Raw genomic sequence first — 22,260 nt, forward strand, 5'->3', positions numbered from 1 at the left:
ATGGGGATCAACATTTCTATTGCTAAGCGAGACTGTTTCTAAGTGAATCTTGCCTAACTTTACGACCTTTTTTGCTACCTTGTAAAGAAAATCACCGCGTCGTGATTTTTTAAATGAATCGTGTAGTTGTTAAGCAGATCTGGTTTCCCCCAATGATTTTGTTTGCCAGATGATGGGTGAGAAGGTTGCGAATGATGATCACATGGCCACGGGATGCTACAGCTATCCTAAATACTTAACAGTTGCTAAGTGCCTAAATGTTGATCATATGACTGTGGAATGCCATGACAGTTTAAAGTGTGAGGACCTGTTGCAAATTACCTTTTTCCCCAATGCCATTGTAACTTCAAATAGTTACAATTTTCCAGGGCAAAATGAATGGTTTTAAATCAAGGACTACTTATATATGTAATGCTAGGGACATTCTAGGATCGCTATGATCAATCCTATTTAAATATAGGATGGTTGCCCTACAGATATTGTTCTCAGTTTCAGCCCCCTTACTCCCCCATGGCCACAGGAGAGGGACAAAAAGAGTTCTGGTCCAGCAGTATCTACATTATGCCCACTTTGATCTAAACCAAAGCTAATTCCCAAATGGTACTTGTATCAATATATTGGAATGGAAAGGTGGACGTATGTTTATTAACATTTCTGAAACTCCCTGCTGAGTATCTATGGAGATTCTTAATCCTCCAAGTCATGGTTGTCCCAAAGATGCTTTTTCCAAAAAGCAACTAGGCTTTCTTGGGTTATTTTTTCTTGAAAACATTTCGCTTCTCATCCAGAAGCTTTTTTAGTTCTGAAAGTGCAGTTGCCTTTTGGGAAAAAGCACCTTTGGGATTCCCTGCTGAGTAGCCTATCTCTTCAAAATTCATTGGACTAACAGGAAAAAAAATGAGAAAGACCTAAATAGCCATTTGTCCTGGGCAGATTGTGTTTTTTCTTTCTTTTTTTCATCAAGATTGACTAAATGCAGAATTGTTTAACATTTCAGATGAATAAATATCGGGGGTGGGGTGGGGTAGGGAATAAATAAAGAGTTGACTAGAATAGAACCATAGAGCTGGAAGAGACTAGAGATCCTCTAGTCCAGGGGTAGGGAAACTTGGCTCTTCTATCACTTATGGACTTCAACTCCCAGAATTCCTGAGTAAGCCATAAAAGGTTCCCCATCCCTGGCCTACTGGTTTTTCAGTTGTGGGGGAAATCAATTTTTTACTTGAATGGGACTGTTTAATATACAAACGTAGGACATATGGACACAGGAATTCTGGGAGTTGAAGTCCATAAGTGATAAAGGAGCCAAGTTTCCCTACCTGGCCTGCTGTAGTCCGACCTCCGACCAAGGCAGGGTTCTTATACTACCACAGACAAATGGTTGTCCAATCGTTTGTTTTTTGTTTTTGTTTTTAATCCAGCAATGGAGGCATACCCAAGTTGCATTTCTAAACATTTTTTCAAGGTTCATCTTCTAACGTTTGTTTGAAAATTTTAATTTGAAACGCTTCCTTGAAATGTTTCTGTTTTGTTTGTGTTTAGAGGAAATAATTGTCTTGAGATGAAAAAAGAAACAGAAAGTAAAGTTCAATTGTTAACATCTGATCATAAATCAAAGGTAAGAGCAAAAGTAGCCCGTTTAACAATGTATTTCAGTACCTGACTGTCATATAATAAGAGCCATTTCTAGAAGTCGGAAATATGTTTTTTTTCTCCAGGAAATAAGAAAAAAAAAAGACTGCAAGTTCTTTGGACTATTTAGGAAAACAATGAGAAAGAGGGCAAGACAGCAAGTAAAGAGATGATTTTTTCCCTCATTGAAGATTACACTGGGGGTAAAACTATTTAGCCCACACAGCTGGAAATCCTTACTGTTAGATCTGACAGCATAGATTCATGCCACCATTTATAAACAAATATTTTCTTTGTGCTCATAGATCTGTTTACTTAAAATTGGAATTGAACACCACAGAATGTAAAACTGTATTTTTCAAACTTGGTGGGCTGAGGAATTCCAGGAGCTGAAGTCCACACTTCTTAGTTACTAAGTTTGAAAAAAAACAGGTCTAAAATATCCATGTTCCATTAAAAGAGCCACTCTTGCACGTTCTGCTTTAATGTTTCCCCTAATTTTTCCAGATGCATACTTTTGTATATCTAATATACTTTTAATTTGGAGGAGAGGGAGGAGGCACACACAAAAATGATTAAGATTAACAACAGAAGCAAAATTAGGTGGAGGGGACTGCTTAGAAAAGATCTGGGTGAACTCAGGGGTTAAGTGTTGTTGAAATTGAGAAAAGATAAATCGATAGAAAGAACTCTGCAAAACAACAGAAGTATCAAAAGAAGTTATTGCTGGAAGGAAAAATAAAAGAAATTTTAAAAGCAAGGGAAAAGTGGTTATGTTGTTGAAATTGAGAAAAGATAAATCGATAGAAAGAACCAAAACAACAGAAGAGTGGTGGTAAATTGTATAGCAAAAAAGGAAAAACCCATGTTTAATTGTATAGAAGAAACACACATTTAAGAGCGTGTAAGGATCCACATTTAAGAACATGTGAAAAGCAGAGTAAGGAAAGGCAATTGAGGCAGAAGGCTGTTCCAAGTTCATAAGCAGAATGAGGCCAGCAACATCATTGGAGGGTTCCGGTTGTCAGACTTCCCATGTGGTGTGAAGACTGAAACTCAAACTGGAAGGCAGGAGCTATGAGACCAGTGGATGATTGTTTGTTCTGGTCATTAGAACTGCGACTGTTGCCTTCGCTACAGCTACAACCATTGCTATTAGAGGGAAATGGTTTGTTGAAAAGCTGAGAGAAGAATTGATGGGAGTATAATAGACAAGCCAAGTCAGTAATGGCTTTGGAACATATTGCCTGGGGCTGAGTTCTGTTCATCTGTTTTCGGTGCTGCCATTGTTGTGAATTTGGGTGGTTTATGAGATGGATTATAGAAACAGTTGAAATGATTCCTAAGTGTCTGATAATGGTTGAGCCATATTGGATGGAAGAATTTTTAACGTCAGCCCTAAAACCAAGAATGACACATGGTGATTCTTCCCAGCTGAGTTCTTTATTGTTTCACATCTATGGACAAAACCTTAACACTCTGAGTATTCTACTATCTCCATCTACAATACACTCTCTGAACTGTGAAGGAGGGGCTGTCTTCATCCCCTTTCTCTCATGCCTAATATCTGTATTGAGTTGCCTCTTACTCCTCTGGAATGTGTCTCCTCCCTCTGGGAATCCACCTCCATACTATATTCCATCACATTGAACTGGATAATGGACTACAGTTGCTCTTTTTGTGACTTTCAATGGAGGGTGAGAAGAAGGCTGGAGGTGGAGGCTGTTGGTACCCAAATTATCCAACCAATAAATAGTGGGTGTGCACCACTTTATCTGCCTGGTGGGCATAGGTTAGAGCTGCCCATCTATAATTTGACAAAACCTTCCTCAGGTAAGACATGAGACACAGGAATGTAGGCCTCCCCATTGTGTAGGCCAAGATCTGACAAGATCTCAACTTCAAAGTGCTAGTGTGAGGGGAGAGGGAATCTGGGCAAGAGTTTATAGTATCCTTTGAACTCCTATACTAGGAACTGATTTCTTTTATGTCAGTAGCCCTTCCTCATTGGCTGGATGTGGGTTGATACTACAGTCGATCAGTGTTTGGGGAGATATTTTCTATGGTTCAGAGATTGTGAACATGTTTTGTAACAGAATGTTTTACTTTTTCAACCACTTATGCTGCAGCCACTCACTTTTTCTGAGGATTGACTGGGCATTGGGGGTCTATTAGTCAGGAGTGATTAGAGTTTCTGGATTCCCACCACATGGACAAAGAGGGAAAAGTGCCTTAACTATCAATTAACCCAGGGAACATGGGGTTTAGTATAATCCCAAGATTCTGGATCTACATAAAACATGGATCTAGAAGTGCCTCCTGCACTGTCCACTTTAAAAATCACGAGTAGAAAAGACTGAACCAACTTTTCTTCCTCAAAGGTGAAGGAAATTGTGGCACAGCACACCAAAGAGTGGTCTGAGATGATCAATACCCACTGTGCAGAAGAGCAAGAAATGCGTGATCTGCACCTTAGCCAGCAGTGTGAACTACTGAAAAAGCTGTTAATTAATGTGCATGAACAGCAGACACAACAACTGAAGCTTTCCCAAGACAGGTCAGTATCTTCTTCCTCTTGTGCCATATCCATCATCAGTCATTGGCGATCATATTGGCAATACTATTTTTATCAACAGCCGCAAGAAATAGTGTTGCTGAGAGTTGTATCCAAACAGTTCCTTAGATTTTGAAGCCGTGATGTGTGTGTATGTATGTATGTATGTTTGTATGTATGTGTGCCTGTGTGTGTGTACAGTTATTCTATTATTTTTTCACTTGGAAATGGTTGAATTTAGCTCAGTGTCAGAGTGTAGGAGATGAAAGCATTTCCCATCACCATTAGGCTCACCTAATTTAAAAAAATGTCAGCTGACCATTGTTTTAAAAAGTGCAGCCATTTCTCGGATAGTGCTGACAATAATCTGATATTGATTATATAATCTTGACGATTGGCAGATCAAAGCAAAGGGATTATAATCTTGAGTCTAGAATGTTTAAAATTGAAATTTAAATGCCATACTTTTTCTTTTCTTTTTTTAGAGAAAGTAAAGAAATGCGTGCCAACCAAGCAAAAATTTCAATGGAAAACAGTAAAGCCATAAGCCAAGATAAGTCTATCAAAAACAAAGCTGAAAGAGAAAGGTAAATATTACATTGCTGCTGGTTATAGAATAAGTTTTCATAAGGAAGATTCATGGGGTACTTTGTTTAATGTGAGTAGAGCAATTTACCTTCCCAGCAAATCATTATTACTCAATACAGCTGGAACCCAACTCAAAAATATAATGTAAATTCCATTATATTCAAGTAACACTCCAATAAATATTTGGCTAAAGAAATTAGGGGCTATTTTGTCCCGGGGAGAGAGTAGCCTTCCTGTATTTGTAAAGTGTATGTACTTTTGCAAATATTGGAGTTCTTCCAAGTGTTGTGTTCTCTTCTTTGGTGGGATTGATGATATTGTGACTATATAAGGGCTAGAACTGAGAAAAATAAGATCTCAGTTAATATGTATGATAGCTGATTGTCTAGTCAGATATATGTTAAGAGTCTTAGACAATGAAATTAGCATTTCCTTGCTTCCCTCTTGTTTCTTTTCCCAGATCTTGCAATTAACCACTTTTCAAGATTCAATTACATGCATTCAGAAATATGTTACTAAGAGTTTATAGTCCATGCACCATTGTCTGAGTCATTCCATGTCATGGTATGATTTGGACTGTATTCTGTTCTAACCAAAGCTTCCTTGGTAATTCAATTCAAATCCTTCATGGCACAAAACTTTCACTTCTATCATCTGATTTATTATTTCAGAAAAGTTTATTATCATGGACAAGTTCATACAAACCTCTTGCTAAATGCTAACAATAAAGAGCTATGGGCTAACCTTAGACAGGCCATTGTTACAAGAGACCTGGATTTTTATTTGCCCCATTTACATACAGACAGACTGTCCTGTGTGGAAATGAATGTACTGGCCTTTCCCTTTTACTTTCCAGTTTTAAGGGATTACTTGCTTTCTCATTGCCCTTGATATAGTGCAGCTGGAAAAGGAAGAACAGTCATTCCTAGTACTACATACAGGCAGAAAGTACAGGAGGAGGCATGCATTCACCCTATGAACAGATACATGGGGTCTTAAAGATAAACTAAAAGTTTTTAAATAAAGATACAGTACCAGAGTGAAATCAGAGGCCCAACAGAGCTTTATTGATTTCCTTAAGCGTAGCTAGCTCCATTTCCCCATTAACGCATGCGCTTTCTCATTTGAACCCACTCAGCTAGATCTACCCCAAGCCCTAGCTAAGGCGATGAGAGAAATGGGGAAGCAACTACTTTCTTTGCCTCACTCCATTTTATACAATGACTGGTTGCTAGGTAGATTCACAGGTAGGTATTTTGTGCTCTGGAGAAATGAGCCCTTTCTAAGATATCAGAATCTTTCAGCATAAGCTGCTGATCCCCTCCTCCCTTTTTTAGAAGCTCGGATTTTGCAAAGCATGCTTGTGTAGTGAAGGTTTAGCCTCCTAAATTTTGCATAAGCAATATTACTCCCAACACTTCACTGGAATACAAATTGTGATCTTTCTACATCTCATATGGCATTCCTTGGAGATGCAAAAGGCAGAGAACCATTAAAATGCTGTGGGATATTAATAAATAAAAAGGCTTTAGCAGAATCACTCACTCACTCACTCTTTATTACTGCCCCAGACCAGCAAATGGAAGTTTTAAAACAATAATAGTAAAAAATAAAAATAAAAAATAGATTTAATAATACATTGTGATTGGTGGTGGGTTAACCGTGGTCAGTTAAAATTTGCCTAATTTTACATGCAGCATAACAGAATAGCAGAATCACCATTGTTGTTCAGTTGGAAATCCAACTTTTTTAAAAAAAAGTTTTAAAAAACTTAATACTTAAAACTTTTTTTTAAAAACTTAATAACCAGTGTCCCTTCTTTTGGTCCATTTAAATGTCATACCCTCTGCAATAATGTAAGGTAAATTCAACGGTGCTCTAAATATCTATATCCATATTTTTCTGGATCTTTTGAGCTATTGGCATATGTTCTTTCTACAAGAATACCCAAACTTTATTCATAACATTTTTCCATATCTTTTGTGTCAACTTTCTTTTATCGGCTTTAAACCCAGATAATACATATAAAGTGACATTTGTCTCTGAAACTGGGGCTGTCAGGAATAAAGGTTGACTTGTATGCTTAGATTTAACTTGGCCAGCGGTGTCTGTATTTTAGCCTTGGATTCTTCTTCATTTTGTTGCTTGCTATTTAGGTCTCTTGGGTGTTTTTTCCTCTCTTCCACATAATTACTTTCAGATTTAACTAAAGAAACCAAATGTACAGTTTAATACTAATGATATAAATTATTGGTTTATTCCCCTTTGTAGCCTAGATAGTTTGGTCTGTTATTTTTTGGCTATTTGTTTTATTTCACTTATTTTATACTATTGTTCTATTTACTATATTGCCATAGCTGGTATTTATAGTTATAATACTAATAAATATATAATTATTGTTAGGTCTTACAGTTAGAAAGCATTTTAGTTATCTGTTAATAGTACCTATATTTTTGCTACTGGTCACCTTATCTTAAAGTGTAAACTGATATATTTTATACTAATCTGTGACAGAAGTTCAGGAGAAGGAGGGCTCTTAGCATTTTTCTCAGTGACATTTTGATGTGTAATACAACTAGACAATACAGTAGTAAATATATCATTCATAGGCGTGTGAGGGAGCTGAATAGCAGTAACACAAAGAAGTTTCTGGAAGAAAGAAAACGGGTGAGTAGTTAATCATCTGAAATATCATAAACTTTTTTTAAATTGGTGAGCTGTTTTCCAAGACCTGATGAAACTGAGTAGACTGAAAGACAGAAGGCATAGTGGAAATAGGAACTGCTTATGAAATAAATACCATAAAGTATTTTTTAGAAGTCGTGACTTGAAAAAAGGAATATTTGAGGGCTTTGGGTCCAGACTAGGACAGAAAAGGTTATCTGTGGCTAACTGAAGTCTGAAGGCAGATAATCTGTCCATTTTTTCTACCTTGGTTCTGCTGGATAAAGTAAAGGTAAAGATTACCCTCGCACTTATGTGCTAGTCATTTCCGGCTCTAGGGGGTGATGCTCATCTCCGTTACAAAGCCGAAGAGACAGCGCTGTCCGAAGATGTCTCCGTGGTCATGTGGCCGGCATGACGAAACACCGAAGGCGTACGGAACGCTGTTACCTTCCCACCAAAGTGGTCCCTATTTTTCTACTTGCATTTTTTTCATGCTTTCGAACTGCTTGGTTGGCAGAATCGGGACAAGTAACAGGAGCTCACTCCGTTACACGGTGCTAGGGATTTGAACCACCGAAATGTCTGACCTTTCTGATCAACAAGCTTAGCCACTGAGCCACCGCACCTCTTTCTGCTGGATATTCATGCACATTTTATCAGTATCTGCCTTTCTCTCAGTACTTTCCTAATTTACAAAACCCTTCCCTGAATGTAATATATGTGTTCTATATTTTATACTCTTCATTAGGTAATTGTAAAGAAATTTCACATTGTGAAATTCAGAAATATAATAGGTGTCAATCTGAATTTTGATTCATGGATATGTTCAGAAAAAGTACAGCGGTTAAATTTGTATCAAGAAGATGAACAGAACTGACTACTCCCCCACCCTTTGTAGCTGTTGATATCCCTGAGAACACTGTAATTGAAAGTATCTGAATAGGAATGTCTCAGAAGGAAGGCTGAAACAAATGATCTCTGTTGTAGACAATTGCATGTGGAATAGCAGAATTGGTTTGAATCCATCCCCAGCAATCTCATCTATATGCATCCTGTTTGGGGCCATACGCTAAACATTTTTCTAATGAAACTCGAATTTCTTAACAGACTAAAAGCTGAAGACACCAAATTCAGTATGAGAGTTTCTTTGACTATTGCTCTTTTTTGTTTCATAAATATTTTAGAAGGTGGAAGAGGATAGTTTATCTAGATAATACCCCTCCTTATCCAATAAGTAACACCGTTTTTATTTGTCAATCAAGTGGTCAGTTTATTATGCTTGATTTTTATCAAGAAATTTATTGATACAAAAAGAAAACTATGGAAATTCAAAATCCTTCTCCCCATGTTCAGATATGATTTTCTTATTATTCTCCCAGTTTAGCTTTTGGAAGTTAATTATGCTGAAAGATAACCTAGTGTGGTGCATTAATTCAACCTGTTTGCTTGATTTATGATTTAGGGTATTGTGAGGACACAAACAAATTAGTTGATCAAATAATCACCTTCTTCTTGTTATGTGTTTTCTCTGGCATTGTGTTTTGTATGTTTGATATGTGCGACATTTGTAGCCTATGACTGAGTCCTTTTATTGCACTTATCAGAAAACAACATAAGCCCAGTGGGATAGACAGTTCAGCTACATTGCACCCTGCCCTGATGTTGTTTTCAAAGAAACACAGTCCTGGAGGAACACTGAAGAGAATTGGGTTATAAGAATTGGGTTTTTCCTTTGGATCATTCTATCAGTACAAAGAATTAAGGCAGACTGTGGAATTGAATGGATGCTAATATGCTCACCCTACATAGGTGTCTTACTCAAATTTTATTGAGAATACTCAATCTAACACAATAGTAATTTTATATATACGGCACCTAAAAGCATAGGGTATCCAAATGAGAAAGTCGTCTCTTAATGCATTTCCTCAAGCTAAAGATAAGCTTCATTTAATTGTACTATGCTCACATCACACGAAGGAGACCACGGGAAGTTCCTTACTTTCCATGTTTTATTTTGCATCATGTCCCCTTGCTGTGTTCCATATGGCAAGAGTTCTTTCAGAAAGCAATATTTTGGGGAGAATGACTTTGAAAAACCCATGTAACCCAGAAAGAATGTGGTTATTTCATTCCCCCCCTTTCTGGTTTTGCTTACAGTTGGCAATGAAGCAATCAAAGGAAATGGATCAGTTGAAGAAAGTCCAACTTGAACATCTAGAAATTTTGGAGAAACAAAATGAGCAGGTAACAAACACCTGGCTGTCAAAGGAAAGGGAATCTGGGTGCTGTGACCTCTTATCTAGTTATTGATTTATTTGAGGCAAGGAATTTATGACTTATTTGGTTCATATAAGTATCAGATCGAGCCTTACAAATGCCCTGTGCATCATTTATAATCTATACACCATGCCAGTATATGAACCAGCACTAAGAATACAAGTCTACAAAATCCAAGTAGGCATGTTTAAGTTTGGCTCCAAAGCATTATGTTAGCTGTAGCCTAAAAGAGAAGTTTTGAGCTGTGCCTGTTTAGGGTGTCATTTTGTGTCCCAATGGCACTTTGAGAGGTAATGAAAGGACCTCAGTAGCTGCTTGCTGAAATGGGGAGACATGCTATATTATAAGAGACATGCTATATTACTGGAAGCTGATCTTATGCAAAGCAGACATTTAGACGGAACTGAAGTCGTTTCACCACAATCTCTTTCAATATCCACTCTGACACATGCAATACTCCCTCAGTGGAAGCAAAGCCAATCTACGAGCATCTTCACTGCTGCTTCTACTATTGCTACCATGAAGAAGAAGCCTGCTGCTCTTCAGATGTTATGGATTTCAGAGGACCAGTTAATATGGACATTGGCAAGGGATGATCAGAATTTTAGTCTAGATTATCTGGGACATAGCTGATGGTCTATTTTGTTTAAAAACTATCATAAGGAAATTTAAATGTAATTACTGGTAAATTTTGTTACAGGAAAAAAAATGCGTTTTTCAGTTCAGTTATTGTGAAACCCATGCTAAGTGAACAAGGACAGATAAAGATCAGATTTTTCCTCTTTTGCTGAATTCAGTATGGTGTGAACAAATTATTCTTTCTTAAGTAAGGACATAAAAACATTATAGGTTTGTCTAAACTCAGAATCTTTAGAAATTACTCTAGGTTCCATGTAAGTTATTTATTGAGCAACGATCGTGTTTTCTGTCACATTCTATTACCTGTAGGGGGCAGAGTGAATGAGCATGTGCTCATTTGGTATAATGTGATGGGGCTGGATGAGCAGCAGGGAAACCTGAATTCCAGTCCTAGCTCAGGCACAAAAACATCTGTGTGACCTTAGGCCAGCAGTCCCCAATCTGTGGGCCATGGCCCCACTACTGGTCCTTGGCCTATTTGCAACTGGGCCGCATGAACAGCGGGCTGGTGCACATGCGCACGCAGCTCAACTCACACAACCGGCAGGCCAGTGCACTTGCATGGCACATGCAGCTCAACTGGCGCAAGTCGAGCTGCGCATGCATGTGTGTGCACCTGACCCAACGCTCACAAGGCCCAGTTCCCCTCTCCCCCCCCCTCCCCCAGCTAGGCCGCCAAGCCAAAAAGGTTGGGGACTGCTGCCTTAGGCCAATCACTCTCTCTCAGTTTTAGGAAGAAGGAAATGAAAAATCATTTCCAAAAATGTTGCCTAGGAAATTTCATAACTGTGTAGATGTGTCCAGGTATCTGTAGGAATTAACTGTGACTCAAAGATGATACATTGGTACCTTGGTGCTCAACTACTTTGTAACTCACCAAATTTGGTACTCAATGCATTTTGACATGAAAATTTTGTCCCGGTACTCATTGTTTGTTTGGTACTCAACACACAAGTTAGAACTTCTCAGTGTCAGCTACCTTGTGACTCACTACGTTATCTCTTATGGGAAAAAATTGTTTGATACTCACTGCACGTCCTGGAACCAATTAACATTGAGTATCGAGGTACCACTGTATAGTTATGTAGATGGGTATGATGCATTAACTGCTTTTCATAACTTTATCATTTCTGCTATACTTCTGAAAATTATTTCCATATCATTTCCTTTATTACTGACATATTCAAAAACTATTTACTGGTTTGATTAATTTTTTCCCTCTCATTTAACTCAACTTTATCAAACTAAAACAAAAGTTAGAAAACTGCACTAAAAATCTGTACCTTGAATATAGGTATACCCATTAAAGAATTGATGCATTTCTCTTTCTTTCATTTTGAAAATGAGGTGAAAGTAGAGAAAGCCAGATGCAGACTAGACTAGAACAGAATGATCATTTTTCTTGCATTTATATGTTGTTGTCATCTCATTCTTCATTCATTTTATTTGCTTCTTTGTGTTGCTGAACTTTGATGTTATTATTTTTGTACAAACAGCTTTTGAAATCCTGCCATGCTGTCCCTCAAATTCAAGGTAGGATTTATGTACCCTGAGCAAGCTACTACTTACTTTATAGATATCATTTGATGACTGATCTATATTGGCTTGATTTAGAATCAGTTTGATACTTGAGAAGGTTCCCCCTTTCCAAGAATTATGTTAGCATACACATTACCCATGTACACATTACTAGAGGTCCCCAAAAGCTGGAATTGTATTTGTAGGCTTTAAATTTCACAGGCAGCTAGTTTCTTATAAAATACATCTCTTAGTTTTGTGTAGAGTCTTATTCATGTCTAGGTTTCTTGCAAAACAATTTTGCCCACAATTATGAATCATCTAAACATAGGCATCATACATAAGTGATAGCTGCTTATGCTGAATAACAAAGTGTGTGCATTGTAATTGGTCAAATTCTGCATAAAATTGGACTGTGTCCGTTCATTCAAAGTAAGCAATTCTCACTTTTTGTTGAAAAACTAATTAAATATTATTGGGGGTGGGGGAGACCGCCTAGCTGCAGGAACAAGTTTTTCAGGGACTCATCAATCGTCACATTTTGGGGAAAATGTGTTGACATTTTTGCTTGCAAGTGTCATCCAGTTTCATCAACAATTTCAGTTTTCCATATTTCACATATGACATGAGTTTAGGCCAAAATGGGCAGCTTCTGATTTAGACCTGGCAGACAGGGCTACTTTTTTGAAGCCTGAAACTCATTCAGACTCATAGATAGAACATTGTAGTGTCAGTTCCCAAGCTACAAATTGGGAGACCCATGAGTTTTACTTCCATCTTAACACAAAGCCAGCTGATTAACCTTGGGCCAGTCAGTCTCTCTCTCTCTCAGCCCTAGGAAGGAGACAAGGGCAAACCACTTCTGAAAAAAGCTTTGCCAAGAAAACTATAGGAACATGTACAGTCTGTTGCCAGGAATCAATACTAACTTGAATGGGCTAAAAATAAATTATTAATTTCCATTTTGTATGCCCAGCACTAGTGAATGTTGTAACATTAGTACAAAAACACTTGCCCCATTGAGATTTCTCTGGCTTTGTTGTCATTATTTTCAGCATATTTTTTTATTGTATCTGAAGCATGTGATCAAATTATAAATGATTTACATAAGTAGCAATTATCCCTTTTTTTGGAAACATTGTTTAAAACAGCGTGCAACCTGTCTTACAATAGGGCTCCAAAGAAGTATAGGAGGAGCTCCTGTTTTTCAAATCAGATCAGTCTGGTTTAGACAATAGGGATGAACAGATAAACCAGACAAAGTGAAAATCATTGTAATATAGATACTTAATGCTCAGGCGCTGTCAACTATTCATGAAAAAAATGCTACCAGATACATCATGTGACTGAAATAGTTTTGAGGCCGGCAGGAAACATCAGCATTATTAATTTTATTAAGGTTATTATTAACGTTATTAATACAGTAAACAGGAAAATTTGTGAAAAAAGACAGCATAACCTAGCACTCTGTCCGGTTCGTGCTTTCCCAGAAATCAAGTTAATGAACTAAACTGTTAACACATTCTTTCCAACTAAAAAATAGATCTTTGTGATACTTGAAAAAAATAGATTGTGGCACAGTCAATTCCAAAGAGTGTTGGTAGGTATAAGAGTCGTACATTCCTTCTCAAAAATAATGTTTCTGATAGCGAAGTGTTACCAGGTAGTCCTCGAGTTATGGCCACATTTGAGCCCAAAATTTCTGTTGTTAAGTGAGACGATTGTTAAATGAGTTTTGCCCCATTTTACAACTTTTTGCCACAGTTGTTAAGTGAATCACCGCAGTTAATAAGTTAGTAGCCTGGTTGTTAAGTGAATCTGGTTTCCCCATTGACTTTGCTTGACAGAAGGTTCCAAAAGGTGATCATGTGATCCTGGGACACAGCAAAGGTCATGGCTATGAACCAGTTGCCTAACATCTGAATTTTGATCTGAAGATCATGGGGATACTGCAAAAGTAACTATGAAAAACTGTCATAAGTCACATTTTTTTCAGTGCCATTGTAACTTTTGAACGGTCACTAACCAAACTGTTGTAAGTTGAGGACTACCTGTATTCAGATAGGTGAACCTAGGAGAAATGCATGGATTATTCTGCCAAGGGTGGGACTTTTCACTGCTTGCTTACCTGTGGCACTTTGACAAAGGCAGTGGGCATGTGGCTAGTTGGGTCCACAAGTAAATGTGTCTTCCCGTAATGATGTCATGAAACTATGGACCACCAGAGCCTGTAAAACAGGGGTGTCAAACTCGTGGCGTCATGTTGTCATGTGACGTATCACAACTTTTCCCTCCTTCGCTAAAATGGGGGTGGGCGTGGCCAGCGCATCACGCATATGGGCCGCGGGCCACGAGTTTGACATCCCTGCTGTAAAGTGTATCTGGCAATGTCATAGCATAATTGGGCTGCCCACTGCAAAGAAATGATACTTGGATCCTGCCTAATGTGTTAGTTTTAATTTGGACCGCAATTAAATAATACCTTCACATGCTAAACCATTGAGTGTCCTTTCCGTCTGTATTGTATATAATGTGGTGAAAATCATGCCCACAAGTAACTCCATCTTCAAGCAGTTCCTGAAGGCCTGGTTTACTTGGTCATTGAATGGCTTTTAGCTGGAGGATCTCTGAATTCATTTGGAAAGATTCAATTGTTGAATTATACCATATTGGTCAGTATTTCAAAGGAGGCTGGAGGTTTTTGTCAGTGCATTGTGCTCCAGGTTTGGGCTTTTTTGATTATATTTTGATTTGGAATGGGATTCATTTGCCATAAAAATATAAGGGGGTGTTCTCCAAAAAGAACCATATTAATAGCATGTGCCCTAAATGCTTAGATTTGTATTTGATCAGGGAAGATCAAATTTTGCCTAGTATAAATAAATACTTTAGATTGGATTTATTCATTATCTCTTTGCCCATTCTGAAGCTGCAGGAAACACCGCAGAATACTGTATGGCTTCCTTATGTTTCTCCTTTGATTTGTGGGATGATTCTGAACATTGGTCCTTTTGGCCACCACCCTCCTTCCATAACACAGAATTACAGCTCCAAGAACCTACAGTAGACTCCGATGTATTTGTGTCATTCCTCCCCGCACTCAATCATGCTAACAGCCCAATTCTCCTGCTTTGCAGGCCAAGGAGATGCAGCAGATGGTGAAGCTAGAGGCAGAGATGGACCGCAGGCCTGCAACAGTGGTATAAAGCTCCAATGCACGAACTAAAATAGGAGGCCATCTGATTTTATTTTTGATCTTTGCAATGATAATTCACTGAAGATTGGAAGATGGGATCTCTTCTGCTTAATGTCAGGTAGCCAATCTCTGCCGAAGAGCTTGGATTTTGGGGGGGAGGGGGGAATACTGTACTTTATTTTCCAAAATGAGACTCTCCTTCTCAGAAGAAAGCAAATGATTTTAAAATCCAAGAACACTGCCCTTCATATGACGGTTGTCTTTATCTGAATTATAAACGCAACACTTGTTTCTGTTCTTGAAATGTTTAGTCTTGTTTTACTGGCATTTTATATTATTTTTTTGCCTGGGCTTCCTTGACTTTGGAAAGACCAACAACTCTATTGTAAGTTCCCAGAATTAATCTGCCTCCTGAAATAAGAACCTCTGAAGAATATTTCATAAGATTTCCCCTCCTCTCCAAAAGAACCCTACCTTGTAGTACATAGCATCAGTGGCTGTCTATCTTTGCCCCGAGGACTGCTTGGACTACTAAAGTGTTACCAAATGAAGTGTTGCCATGGGGAGTTCACCTTTTCCAGATGTTTGTTTCCCCATTCTGTTCCTCCTCTGTCCTCTAGTTCTTCATGTTTTCCTTCCAATGATGCGTCTGCGTTCTATGGACATTTGATATGCCCAGTCCTAATAGGGCTGTTTTAGAGGATATCCTATCCCTTTGTCTGTATCTGTGGGGTTTTTTCCCTCTAAAAATATTTTATACTCTATAAACCTTGACAATGTATAATGCCATTTTGGCTGCATAGAAACAGGCTCCGTAGAGGTATAACTTATATCAGTATATGATATTGGGAAACTCCCATCTATAAACTTTGTAGAATAGATAAATGTTCATTATTAAAGCTGTGCGGGTTATTTCTGTGTTCAGAATTTCATCATCAGCAAGTGCCATGCTGGGCTGGATACGTCTGAATTAGAAGTGGTATTTTTTTGTAAAATCCTGTTGAAAGGATTGCAAGGTAGCAAAAGACTGTTCCTGTGCCATATTGATCTATGATGCTGTAGTTAAAATAATAATAATGAAGGAATTGTATTTTAGGCACTCTTAACCAGAGTTCACAGACTACCTACAGATTGCATTTCAATTAACTTGTCACCAGTCCCAAATACTACTGTTTTTGTGTTCTAAAATTTAAATAGATTTTGGGAGGAGGGTATTCTAACTGTGATAATGTAAAGTATTTATACCGATTCAGTCACAATCTTGTGGAAAATTCACATTCCTGTAGCAACATTGACAGTAGTAAACAAAACCTCTGCTTGCATGTGGTAACAAACACCAGTTCTGACCAGTGAATATTGTATGGCCACACAGTCATTCTCTTACTGGTAAATAAATACAGAATCAATGTACAAAACAGAATATTTGACTGACAAAATATCAGTATAAATAATATATATATTTGTGTATATGAATTATGTGGGCATTCTTACAAGTCGAGTTGAAAAAAATTGTGTTAATTTAATTTTACACACTATATTTATGCAGATTTTCAGACTTTCATATGAGGAAATGATCCTTTTTATGTCTGTTAGATATCCAAATAATTTGCTACAGTATTAATGTGCACGTTCTCAAAGCCCACTGTAGTTACAATGCAGAACAGTGCACGTCAATCTTCTGCTTGGAAGTCTCCATGTTACCAACATAAGCAGGACTATGGGAAACGGGTAGTTTAGAACAAAATCAGATAACTGATTTCAGTAATACTCAGTACTCATCATGTTGTTGTATATGCGTGTACAAACTGATTCAAAATATTCCTAAAAATGGCATATGGAGATAATTATGTAATTGTTCTGAGATACAACTTTCAGATTCTCTAATAAAAACCCCTGAAACAAAGTTAGTATCTATTCTTGTGGATCAAATAATCATGTGTGTGTGTGTGTGTGTGTGTTAAAACATCTTCCTCACACAAATCTTTAATTTTTTTCAGTCTAACCTGCTTTGACATCCTTATGACTTTAAACTATATTCTTTATCACATTGCAGATGTCTCACTCAAAAAAAAAACCCTAGCTGGTTTTACTAATTATACATTTTATGGAAAACCTCTTAATCCTGCTGAATCCTATTTGAAAAATACAATAAAAAACACATTTTTATGTTCGATTGCACTAGAAACATCCTTTTCTTGATGCTGTGTCAACTCGTACTTACTATATGGCACATATATGGATAATTTTCCCTCCTTAATTCCTTCTGCCTTTTCCCAATCTTCATTTCTGTGGTGTTACACAGCACCTGTCCTTGTGACAATTAACACTGCCCTGGTCAAGCTTTAACAATTCTGAAACAAGTGACACTGTCTGACTCCCATTGTGAGGTCACTATCAACCTGCTTTATATTGTTATTTTTTTATGTGAGTCACTGAAAGTCATTTTTTATTGTGGCAGTGTAAAAATATGTAAAATATGTACATAAATGTTTCCTTGTATGATTGCCACACACATTAGATTAAGGGACTGGAGACCTCACATTCTATAATAATGGTGTTATCAGCAGTTTTTTCTCTTCCAGACATAATTCAAATTTAGTTCTTGTTTTTAATAGGCTATATTTTCTTATGCCTAGGATCAAATCCTCAAATGGTTGTGCATTCTTCAATTGCCTCTTCTAGAAATAGAACTCAGCACATTACATAAGAATGGTTTCATAGTGTTCATATGTATGTGTTCGTTTGACAATGCAGGAATTTTCTCCTTAGATCAGCGGTCCCAACAGTTGAGTTGAGCTTGACTGAGTTGACCTGGCAGTCCATGGCCTGGTTGCAATTTGGCCATGGCCTAGTAGTGGCTATGGCCCAAGGGTTGGGGACCCCTAGTTTAGATGAAGCCTAGTTAACACTGTTGCCATAGTTCACAGCTCTTCCACTGAGAATTTCTTAAGAATTGGATCTGTGAGGCTATTCTTTTTTCTGCCTTCCAAAGTTCCTGGGAAGCTGGGAAGTCCTACCAACCATAAGCTGTGGCATTAACTGCTGAGGGATTGAGGAATATTAGACAGTCACACCATCTGCAATCTTCTACTTGTCCTCTCTCTGACTCCCAAGATCTCACCTGATCTCATCCAGCAACATTTCTGCTCCTTATGTTCATTAGGGTGGGATCATGTTGTGCAGAACTCAAAAGGAAATGAAACATTTGAAAAATTAGCTTTTGCCTTCCCCTTTTTATGGGAAAATCTCTTTATGTAGCTCCATGTTGGAGAGATTAAATGACATATACTAACATTCCCATATCTTCCATTTAGCATCCTGATCTTAGATACCCTTCAACTGCAAATGATGTTGATTGGTTCAGATAATATCGACTATTATCTGTATATTACCACCAAAATTTATAGCCCACTTTATTAGACATTCTTTCACTCCTTCTTTCAAATTTATACATTGTAGCAATTGCATGTTTATTTGTACACAATTTTATTTCAAACTGAATCTCACAATGTTCAAAAACATAAATTATGTTGTCTATTTTAAATCTTTCTTATACTTGTAAATACAAAAAACATTGATATCTATATCCCTCTGCCATCAATTCTATTGATTTTATTTTATATTCCCCTTAACAAAATCCATGTGCTTCACAATAAGTGAGCCATTTGTATTTGCTTATTACTTCTAAACTATAAAACAATTCTTGTGCTAAGGTCCACAAACGTGTTTTTTGACACAACCTGGGTTTATAACTATTCCATATTCTCAATATGGCATGTCTAACATGCAGGGATTTTTAAAGTCCTCATTAACCTTGACTTTATTATACCACAAATATTCATGCCACCCAAATTTCAGGTCACGTCCTGAGTCAAAAGCCAAATGCTGGACAATTTAAAGGGTGGTTGAGATATGGAGATAGAAAAAAAGGCAATTCTAGAGAGTACACTTACCTTTCTGAAAGGCATAATTTTTTTAAAGAATATGCATGATTTGGACTTCAAACAATTTAGCTGCTACAGTTTCTAAAGTGCCAATATTACCAAAGACAAGTTTATAATCCTGTAAGTTTGCTTTATAAATCCAAAGCTCTCACATGGAGATAACAGCAGTCCTTCTGTGAGTGTACAAACCAGGTACTTAATATTTTAAATGTATCACCATTTCCTAATGTTGCCAGTTTCATGCACATTGCTTTTTCATCACTCATAGAGACATTGTCCACAAAATATCCTGCACTAACAGGGAATCCCACATTCTAGACGCCTTTTCACTCCTGTATTGATTGTTGCGTGTTCAGTTTGTCGCTCCTTCTCAAACCAGCTTCATTATATTGTTCTTTCATTTGATCGGGTGGCAAAGGCACCAAGCTAGAAACCAGGAAACTATCAGGTCTAGTCCTGCTGCGGCATGAAAGCCAGTTGGGTGACTTTGGCCCAGTCATTCTCTTTCAGTCCAATCCAATTCAGAGGGAGGTTGTGGGGAAAATAGGACGATCAGATATGTTCACCACCTTGAGTTTTTTTAAATAAAAATAATAAAGGTGATATATAAATTAAATAAAAAAATAGCAAAGATGTGTGGCTCCTACTACTACCACCATAACCAAATACAGTGACACTTTTATCTGGAAAAATCATCTTATGTCCATTGCTTCCAAAGAAACATAAAAACTGCACTTTGCTTGCTATAATGGTAAAAATCCATTCTTTCTGCCACTTTCTGTGTGGAGAAGACATGGAGACTTCTGTTCCACCCTATCAGTTTTGGAAATTATATTGTAAATCACTACTAGCTTTCAGTCAATAGAAACCAATCACCTCACTTACAAGGGCTGCATTCGGGAGATCTGAATTGAGAGAAGAAATTAGAGAGCAGCTGCTCTCTTCTTTCATGAGCCCAAACCTTATCCTGGAACCAACTGCCTAATTTAAAAGTTACCCACTGCAAACAGTGTAGTGTCTCTTCCAAGTATGTCAGATGTCTGGATGCAATATCCTACCAAGGACAGTCGAAGTGGATGTTTTGAGAAAAGTAGTATTATCCCGAGAAATCACACAAGAACTTGGAACAATGATTCTATGATGGCTTAAGCTTTGGAGATGATACGCTGCATTCTACAAATATAGGATAGTGAGAAAAGAACAAAGGAATTTGCTTCTTCTGATAGCGTCTTGGGGAAAGGAAATCTGGCTAGTCATCTGAATTCATTAGAGGCAGAAAATACACTTGATCAAGAACTGACCAAAAACTACGTACTTCCCAGCCCTCTGGAAAAAATATATATGAGATTTTTTTCTTTACCTTCTAAATATTTGGTTGAAGATTGCCTAGTTTGCCAGCTGAGTGAATCCCTGATTATTTATCATCTGCTATTGCTTAAAAAACATGTTAACAACAATGAGCAATCTACCTGAAGGGACCTTTGGCAGATCTCTTAAAGACATCCATGCCTCATTTCTCCCCCCACCCCCAAACAAATGGTTTGGAAATTTAATGACGCAATTTTGCTCACAGCTCGAGGGAAATAGTCATGGGAAATCTCAGGTGTATACATTTTTTGCAATCCTCTATTGTTCTTTTTAAAATAATCTTGCTGTTGATTTACGGATGCATCCCACGCCCCCAACCTTTTTTTTTTTTTACAGAACTCTGAATCAATTTAACTTATACTTCTTTGGTTTTAAAGGGAAGTGTTTAAAAAGGAAGAGGAGAAAGGAAAAGAAGACATGCTTCATCATTCCTACCATAATCCAAATGGCAGGAATTTGGAAGTGATGGAATGTCTGCTCATTAGAAATGTTTTGTTAATTAAGATTGAGGGAAATGGGCAGTCTAGAAACCCAATAAATGAATGAATGGATGGATGAATAAATAAATAAATAAATAATCTTTATATGCGGTACAAATCAGTGGTGGGATTCCAATTTTTTTCCTAGCAGTTCTATGAGAGCACACTTCACGCGCGTGGGCAGCAATCAAAGACCATCCTCTATTAGCACTGGTGAGGTGAGCTGTTTTTTTACCTCAGCAGAGGCGCAGCAATCCGTTCTGCCATGCAAATCAGCTGAGCTAAAAAACAAGGGAATATAGGACAGGATAGGGCGGGGGTGGGTGGGTGGGGCCAGTCAGAGGTGGGATTTGCCGGTTGTCCGAACTACTCAAACTTTCTGCTACCGGTACGCCAGAACCAGTCTGAACCAGCTGAATGCCACCTCTGGTACAAATAAATCTCTCATTTGTAAAATCAGTGGTATAAAGTCAATTGATCATCAGTCAAAAGGCCGTGGGTAGAGGAAATTGCGACACTACTTGAGACAAATGGGGGGAGAAACACAAAAGAGAGTGGAAGAATAATCAAGAGTAAACAACATTTGCCAACTTTTATTAGAGAAAAATTCGTCCAAGCTGCCTACTGAAAGAGCAGAGCTGAGAGATAGAATGTTCCCCAGTGCTGAGGTAAATAGTTGACAGTGAGCAATGAAAAGCTGAGGGGGAATCCTGGCCTGAATTTGATTTGTAGTTTGAAACAAAGTTTGTCTTGGCTTTTGCATGATAAAAATAATTATCCAAGGTTAATCTGTCTTTGTAATCATTTAGCCAGAATCCTTTCCCCATTTGGAGCTGCAGACACTATGAAAAAGCCTGGCTCACAAGTATATGTTCACAAATAGCATATTGCATAATAAATGACTTTGAATGGTGGGTCTTGGCAAACAGATCAGCTGAAATAATAGACACTATGGAAAAGAACACAATGTGTTGTGTCTGCTGATGTACGTTGCTCCACTCTGCACTTCCCCATAGCACAGACATCACACACACATACACACAATCACAGAGAGAGAGAGAGAGATTTGGTGAATTAATAATAGCTCTTATGTATAAAAGATGCCATTTTAGTAAATTACATACAAAAGAAAATACAAGGAGTTTATTAAAGCAGCTTCTTCTTCCTCTTCCTCCATTTCTTCCTTTCATCTGAATAAAATCAAAGAATTCTTTACATACATTAACCAACACATGAAGCAATTGCATTGCTTAAAATGTATACTGATCTGTAAATGTTTGACATTTATAGCTACATTTGGTTTCCTGCACCAAATGTAGCTATAAAAATGCTTTATTTTAATGGCCTGTATTTTTCCTCTGACTACATTAGATTTTATTCAGGGCGTGAGAACATTTC

The 22,260-nt window shown here is 37.6% G+C and overlaps 1 protein-coding gene across 11 annotated transcripts in view; it reads left to right on the top strand.

Moving 5' to 3' along the window:
- PLCB4 (phospholipase C beta 4) overlaps positions 1-16,974 on the top strand; it is a 187,925-nt gene extending 170,951 nt beyond the window's left edge. For 9 of the 11 annotated variants that reach the window (XM_087948403.1, XM_087948439.1, XM_087948405.1 and 6 more), the window contains 7 exons: positions 1,543-1,618; positions 4,014-4,189; positions 4,672-4,773; positions 7,384-7,441; positions 9,599-9,685; positions 11,854-11,890; positions 15,013-16,974. In XM_087948403.1, coding sequence (XP_087804529.1) covers positions 1,543-1,618; positions 4,014-4,189; positions 4,672-4,773; positions 7,384-7,441; positions 9,599-9,685; positions 11,854-11,890; positions 15,013-15,101 — 625 coding nt within the window. In that variant the 3' untranslated portion in view covers positions 15,102-16,974. The remainder of the gene's footprint in view (positions 1-1,542; positions 1,619-4,013; positions 4,190-4,671; positions 4,774-7,383; positions 7,442-9,598; positions 9,686-11,853; positions 11,891-15,012) is intronic. The other 2 variants (XM_087948448.1, XM_087948450.1) reach the window with 1 other exon arrangement.
- The last annotated feature ends 5,286 nt before the right edge of the window (positions 16,975-22,260 follow it).

The sequence above is a fragment of the Notechis scutatus genome, chromosome 1 (assembly GCF_049901735.1).
Source record: "Notechis scutatus isolate UNSWTSFEM ecotype Mainland chromosome 1, rNotScu1.2, whole genome shotgun sequence".
Classification (NCBI taxonomy): Eukaryota; Metazoa; Chordata; class Lepidosauria; order Squamata; family Elapidae; genus Notechis; species Notechis scutatus.